Source organism: Coturnix japonica, chromosome 23 (genome assembly GCF_054131305.1).
Source record: "Coturnix japonica strain WE chromosome 23, WE-NBRP24, whole genome shotgun sequence".
NCBI lineage: Eukaryota > Metazoa > Chordata > Aves > Galliformes > Phasianidae > Coturnix > Coturnix japonica.
The window spans coordinates 10,031,719-10,038,814 of record NC_140685.1 but is presented as its reverse complement, the minus strand read 5'-3'; the positions used below and the strand labels follow the sequence as shown (position 1 = coordinate 10,038,814).

The window sequence follows — 7,096 nt, the reverse complement described above, 5'->3', positions numbered from 1 at the left end:
GCAAAGTGCACCATCTCACCATCCTGGCAGTGCTGGGAGCATGTGGGCAAATGAACGACCATAGCCAACCCCTTCCCAGTCCCTTTCTGCCAGAGAAACTCAGGTGTCCTCTGGGACAAGGGGAGCAGTGGAGCAGCCACAGAGGTGCTCGTGGTACAGGGTGGCAGCCTCACTCTCCTTTTTGGAGCCACCTGCATCAGTATTTTGGCTAAATGACTGTTCTTGCAGACGGACAGTGGAGCTGTGACTCCCTCTGGTGCCTGCACAGAGACTTTTCAAGCAGCATCAAGGACATTTCTTCACCTCGTGGGTGGAAGATTTAAGGTGCCCAGAGGACGTTCACAGCTCTGCTCCCCCAGCAGCCCTGTATGGAGCTGGAGGGCACGGAGAGATTTTGGAGGCCCAGAGGTGAAGCCGGGCAGTACCTGCAGATGGAGCTCCCTGTCCTGGGCTGGGGTTCAGCGGGAAGCAAGATGGTCAGCCCCAGAGTCTCGGCTCCTTGGGAACCAGGAGCAGCCCCCTGACAAATGACGGTGCATAGTCTCTGCCTGTTGGGAAGGGGATAATGGTAATTAATTCCTCATTAAGCTGATTGCCCACGTGTTCAGCTTCAAATCAGGGAGGAAACCCCACCCAAAACCAGGTGTTAAAAAGGGGAAGGACTGCAGGGAAAGCTGAGCTGTGCTGATGGTCTAAGTAGAATAGAGGTGAAGATTTTTGTCCCATAGATGCAAATGCTGCAGTTTTTGCTACCACTCGCTGCTTTGGGGCTGTGAGTGCCCCATTTGGCTGTAGAAGGCTCTGCCCAATGTGCCTGTGGGGCGCTGTGCTGGTGATGTGCTGGCTGAGATCGATGGCAGCTGGCAGCTCGCTGCTCCACAGCCGGGGATTACACTGATCTCTGCATCCTGCTGTGCTGGAGGATTTGTGAGTCTTTGCTGTGTTTTGTTTTATTTTTTCCCTGCAAAATTGGAGGTGTTTGTTTCCATGGTGGGAATGGGGGCGTGTTATCTTTTGCTTTCATCCCTAAAATCTTGTTGGGGTCAATGAGGTTGCGTGGCTTAGATGTACATAGTAAAAACAAGATGTAAACCAGGGTTTAAAAGTTCATTATGAAAATAGATCTTTACAGGGCAGCGAGGAAGCAGACTTAGGGCTGCAGACTCCAAGATCTTAACTGGAGATTCCCCTCTGCTGAGGTCAGACACTATCCTGGCTCCTGGGAAGGGAGGGCAGCAAAGGGAGCTGTGCTATTCAGGAGAGCTGCTCATCTTCCTCCTGAGCTGGGGAGCCCCGTGTGTACCTGAGGTCATTCATTAACTTGTTGGTGCCAATCAGTGCTGGTGCCCACCAGATCCTTGCAACAAGTAGCCCAACCTCACCTGCTGCCTCTGACTGCTCCTGGACCTGACAGTGATCCACACCTCCTCCTCCACCGCTGCCACAGGACAGTCCTGCCCCATCCTGCAGTTGTGCAAGGTTGGCTGTGCCGCAGCTCACCTTTGGCCCTCTAGCACTCAGAGCAGCCTCTCACTGTGCTGCCACTGTCCTCTGGTGGTGGCACTGACTCCTACCCTGTTCCTCCAGTAACGAGGCTGTTGGTCAGAATGTGCCTGTAAAGCTTCCCAATGCTGTGTCCAGTGCCACATTAGTGCAACCTGCACCACGTGAGGGTTCTGCTCAGCCCTGGGCTTCCCCTGCTAATGAGGCGGTGTTGAAAGGAGCTCTGCACCAAAGTGAAATGCTGGACGTGCCCACTGTAGCTTGTGGATGCTGAGGTTTTTTTAGTGGCTCTGGAAACTCTTTCACAAAGTGAGTATACACTGCAGAGCCGCTCGGTTTTCTCTTACAGCAGCACTGCAGTGTGCTCGTTGTTCTGCCCTTTTGCAGCATGTGATTCTATTTTATCTTTTGAATTATTTCAGGGTGTGACACGAATCCTCTGGGGCTCAGAACGTGGTGCGGTGCAATGCAGTGACCCCTGCGGATCACTGCAGGAGTCGGCTGAGCCCAGAGTTCATCCCATTTTGAGGCCATGGCAGCCCATCATCGGGTGCAGCAAAGCAGATGTCAGTGCTGTGGGGTTTGAGGGGATCAGCGCCTTCTGGTTGAGATGGTGCAACTTTTGGTGGGGACTTCTTGGTTTTTCGCTGCTCCCCGGCTTCCTCCCAGGAATTCTGTCTCCGTTGGAAGCGAAGCCCTGTCCCGAGATGCTCCGCCTGGGTTTTCTGGCGCTGTTTCCTGCTTTGGGCTCCTTTCCCTTCAGCATCTCCTCGCGTCTCTCCGTCACTTTCTCACCTTTTTCCCGTCCCCGGCTCTTCCCGAAATGGGCACCGGGCGGATTCCTGCGGTCGCTCATCTGCATTCAGCCTCCTCCCCCGCCGGCCCCGCTCCTCCCTCCCGCACCTCCGCGGCGTCGGGCAGAGCTGCGTGCGGTGCCGGCGCGGCGCCTCCCCGCGCTCCTCGGCTTTGGGGTCATACGATCGTTCTCGCTATTTTTCCCCGGAGCCCGGCGGCAGCGCTGGGGACTGAGGGACGCGGGAGGGACGAGGCCGGGGCAGCGGGGGCTGTGGGCTCTGCGCCGTGTCACCGCCGTGCGCCGGGAGATGCCTCTGGGGGACAGCGGGGCGGCCAGGAGGAGCGGCCAGCATCACTGCGGCGTCACCGGCTGCGAGGGGACACGGGACACCCCGTACCAGGACCAGCCGGCTCCCGATGTCAGCAGGACGGGGGTGACGGGAGAGGATGAGGAGCTGTGGCCGGAGCTGGATGATGGAGGTTTGACCTCCGGACGGGGAGAAGACGCGTGCAGGGCCCTGCAGAGGGTGAGGAGTGGGGAAGCACTGATGGCCGAGCTCTCGGAGAGGGTGCAGAAGGTGGTGAGGAGCAGCAGCTGGTGGGAGAGGCACGGCGTGGACATCTGCATCCTCAGCTGCAGTCTCCTAGCACTGCCAGCAGGTAAGAGCCAGCCCCCTTGGGGTCCTGCTGCCTTTTGCTGCTTTCACATTGGTGAAATTTTGCTGAGAGCAAAGGACTTTGTGTTGGAAGCCTATTGGAAGCCTGTCAAGCTGTGACAAAACTGCAATAAACCCTTTGCCCTTTGCTGGGGCACCCTGACCATGCTGGAAACCTGCACTGAATGGAACTGGGGTGGGGAGGACCAGGTGGTGCACAGAGCTGTGTGTGCCCAGCAGCTGGGCAGGGAACCCAAGGGGTTTGGGTGGGGATGCCCTGAGCAATGGTGGGTGCAGGGGCTGCTGGGCTGGACTCTCTGGGCTGATTCTGCTTTTGAACACCTGGGGCTGCTGCAATCATTGCAGAACTGTATTTGTCCCCTGAAAAATCCTGTCCTAGAGGAGTTTGTAAACCTATGTAGGCATGAAACTGCCACCAAGTCTGTCCAACGTATGGAGCCCCATGGTTTTCACAGCTGGTTGTTCTCTCTTGCGCGCATCCTGGGGTTCCTCTGGTTTGCACCTGAAGCCAGGAGGTGTGTGCAGGTTCCCTTGCTGGGATGGGGACAGCTGGGTGCCTCCCTAGCAATGTCTGCTGCCATTGCAGCTGGAAGCTCAGCCACAGAGGGTGCTGTGCAGGGATGCTGGCTGGCTCAGGCAGTTTGGATACCTGTAATTATGTCTGAAAAACAAGTTTAGGGCAGCAGGCCGTAATGTGTTTTAGTGTGGCAACACCTCTCAGTCCTGGCTGTGAGCAGCAGTGATGACTGAGCTCCTGCCCCGGGCTTTTTCCACAGGATTCCTGTGCTTGCGTTCAGCCCACACCATCCCCTTCCTGCTGGGTGTCTTCATCCTTGGCGTGGGATATCACACCCTGGCTGTGAAGGGCAGCCACCTCGCCAGCCACAACGCCCTGACCAAGTCCAAGTCCTGGGGCAAAATGTGGGCTGTCTTCTTCATTGAGGTGAGTGTGAATTGTCCCCCCCACCCTCCCATAAGCACCTCATCGCTGAGCACTGGGAATATAACCCATGGAAGAGAGTGAGTGGTGGGGATGATTTCTGCTTTGAGAAGAAATTTCTCCTAGTTCCCAGCCTGAACCTCCCCCCTGGTGCAGCTGAAGGCCGTTACCTCTCAGCCTTTCTTTCTCACCCAGTTCTTCTCAGCATTCACGGCCGAGCAGGCCAGCTACAACCATGTGAAGCTCCACCATGGCTACACCAATGTCATTGGCCTGGGGGACTCCAGCACCTGGAAGCTGCCTTTCCTGAACCGCTACATCTATATGTTCATCATGCCGCTCGCTGTGCCCATCATAACCCCCCTGGTTGCACTAGGTGTGTGCCTTGGGCTGGGATGCTGGGCATGCTGAGCTCACTTACTTCTCTCCTTTTTGCTGATGCTCAGAAATGCTTCAGAATTTCCTTTGATCAAGCACTGAAAGTTCTGACAAAAGCCCTCATGAGCTTAAAGTGTCCCAGATTTGTTTTCCTTTAACTGGTTATTTGGCTGTAGCAAGGTCTGGGTGGGTGGGTTGGTGGGAGCATTGCAGAGGCGTGTGTGGTGGTGGGATGGGGCACAACAAGCAGACAAAGCAGTGACTTGGAAGAAATAATAGTGCCAAGAAATAATGGAGGGAGAAAAGCCCAGGAGCTATTGACAGGCTATTGGAGCACTGCCCACTGGGCACTGCTGGGAGTGGAGGCACCCGAGATGAGTATGCATCCAGATCTTATAGCCTGAGTGTCCCAGCACCTGCCCTAATGCTGGGACAGGGTCCTGCCATGGGGACACCTCCAGCCCCCCAAATCAGCATTATCATAGAGTCACAAGGTTGGGAAAGACCACTGAGATCACAGTGTCCAACCCTGATCCATCCCCACCACGCCTGCTAAGCCACATCACTATGTTTGGGAGAAAGGGAGATGAAGGGTGGGTGGGCCATCACCACATTCCAGTTCTTTCTTCCTGGCACAGACTTGCTGAGGAACGTGGAGATGAGGGCTGCTCTCCGCACTGTCTGCATCATGTTGCTGGGGCTGTGCTGCCATTACTGCCTGCTGCGCCACGTCTCGGGCTTCCAGTCGCCGTGGTCTGCCCTGCTCTGCATGCTGCTCACCCGCTCTCTCCTGGCCCACCCCTACATCCACGTCAACATATTCCAGGTGGGAATGAAGCTCTAAGATGTCCCAGTGGTGCTGGGCGTTGAGCCTGACCTTGCAGGCTGCCATCAGCTCAGGTTGAGCAATCTTGGCTGTAATCTCCACTGTGCTGATGTAATGGGAACACTATGGGGGGGGGGAAGGGGAAAGGCAGGGTTGGGGGAGCAGGAAGGGCTGGGTGATGTCTCTTTGTGGTCTGTGGGGCTGGGGTGTTGGTGTGTTTGCACTTGGAGATGCAAATGGAGATGTAGCTCCTGGGCTGGAGGGAGGAGTTTGGCACAACAGCTTGAGGTTCTGCTGGGGCACAGGGCCTGAGGATGGTAGGTCTGTGTGTGTTGTGAGCTCAAGGACAGGAGGGTGCAGCGACCCAGCATGCTTCTCCTGCAGCACATCGGCCTCCCCATGTTTGCGGCTGATCGGAAGCCCAAGCGCATCCAGCAGATGAGTCTGGGTGTGCTCAACCTGCCCCGCAATGCACTGCTTGACTGGTGCTTTGGTCACTCGCTCATCAGCTGCCACGTGGAGCACCACCTGTTCCCCAGCCTGTCTGACAACATGTGCCTCAAGGTGAGTCAGTCCCCTCCACAGCTGGTGTGGGATCCTCCTGCCTGTCCACATGGGATGCATCTCAAGTACTGTGCTAAGTGTTATGAGTTCACCTGGGGTCTGTGCCAGGCTCCAGTAGTTTTGGTTGTGCCCATCCTTGTTGCCCCAAGGGATGCACTGAAAATTTGGGATGCTGTCCTTGGCTGGGGGAGATCCAAAGGCCGGGATCTCCATCCCATAACACCTTATTTTCAACATCATTTATGGATGAGAATGAAGCTATTGTGAGGAGGCTGCAATGGGGCAGTTCATGTCACACGGTGGTGGGTAGGTGGTGGGCTCTTGCCCCTCCTGTCCCCATCACATGGGGATGAACACAGGTACAAGTGGGAGCACGTAGGGCCAACCCTCATTAAAAGCCTCGTTAAGGAATCCATCCTAATTCTACGAAGGCGTTTGCCAGGGGAACTCCCTGTGTTGCTGCAATTGGAAATCACCTTCCTCTCAGTTTTCACAGCAAAGCTGTTGCAGCTGATCTGTGCTCCCGCACCGCACAGGGGATGGCTGGCTCCTGGGCAGGGCCGTGCTCTGGCCCAGCTTGCAAATGCAGAGTCCCTTTGTCTCCACAGATCAAACCCATCGTGTCGCAGTACCTGAAGGAGAAGCAGCTGCCCTACAATGAGGACACCTACGGCTCCCGGCTCCGGCTCTTCCTGCAGAAGTACGAGGAGCTGATGGTCCATGCGCCGCCCATCACGGAGCTGGTGGGAATCCAGTGAGATGGGGCTGGTGGCTGCAGGAAACGTTCCTCCCACTGTCCTGATGCTGAGCAGCGGGTGCTGTGTGGGGGCTGTGTGGGGGCTGTGTGTGTGTGTGGGGGCTGTGTGGGGTCTGTGCCCCTGGCAGCTGCTGATGGACAGGGCTCGGTTCTACCCTCACGTCTTTCTTGCTCGGGGAGAGCAAAGCAAAGCAAAGCAGCGCAGCCCCTGGGCTGTGTCCTGCTGCAGGAGCAGCCGGTGGGGCTGTCACCGGGTGTTACCCACGAGCTGTGCTGGGGGCGGGGGGTGTCAGCGCCACGTGCTTTACCTGGTGGGATGGGGGGAACCGGCCTCTCCTGGGAACATGGATTTGGCAAATTCAGCCCAAGGTGTTGGAGTGTGGCTTTATTTCTGCTTTTTGTCATTGGAACGTGGGGCTGTGGGGCAGCTCTCCTGCTTACAAAGGAGCTTCCTCCCTTCGGACCCGTCTCGGAGATGAATAAGGAATCGCCATTCGGGGCCGGCGCTGGGGGCGCGTCCCACCGAGGTACCGTGGAGGCTTTGACCATAGAGAGAGCGGGCCAGAGCGGCGCCGGAAGAGCCCTGCCCTCCCTTCCTCTCTATGCTCCTTCCGGCCTTGGGGGCGGGGTTATGCTGAGTGTCGCCTTGTGATTGG

At 56.8% G+C, this 7,096-nt stretch overlaps 1 protein-coding gene across 2 annotated transcripts; it reads left to right on the top strand.

The window, feature by feature from the left end:
• Positions 1–1,982: 1,982 nt before the first annotated feature.
• On the top strand, positions 1,983–6,802 carry FADS6 (fatty acid desaturase 6). 2 transcript variants are annotated; one of them, XM_015880334.3, is made up of 6 exons: positions 1,983–2,958; positions 3,752–3,918; positions 4,111–4,291; positions 4,932–5,119; positions 5,504–5,683; positions 6,292–6,802. In XM_015880334.3, the coding sequence occupies exons 1-6, from the start codon at positions 2,211–2,213 to the stop codon at positions 6,439–6,441; spliced, it is 1,614 nt and encodes a 537-aa protein (XP_015735820.2). In that variant the 5' UTR covers positions 1,983–2,210; the 3' UTR covers positions 6,442–6,802. The 2 variants fall into 2 exon arrangements, 1 of the variants encoding a protein (XP_015735820.2); XR_014936876.1 differs by lacking the exon at positions 4,111–4,291 and having other exon boundaries at positions 2,109–2,958.
• Positions 6,803–7,096: the final 294 nt, after the last annotated feature.

Excerpts from the sequence above, each read along its gene's own strand:
- FADS6 (XM_015880334.3), top strand. The coding sequence starts at position 2,211 with ATGCTCCGCCTGGGTTTTCTGGCGCTGTTTCCTGCTTTGGGCTCCTTT. Across the intron at positions 2,959-3,751 it reads TCTCCTAGCACTGCCAGCAG|GATTCCTGTGCTTGCGTTCA; the intron begins GTAAGAGCCAGC and ends CTTTTTCCACAG. Across the intron at positions 5,684-6,291 it reads CTGACAACATGTGCCTCAAG|ATCAAACCCATCGTGTCGCA; the intron begins GTGAGTCAGTCC and ends TTGTCTCCACAG.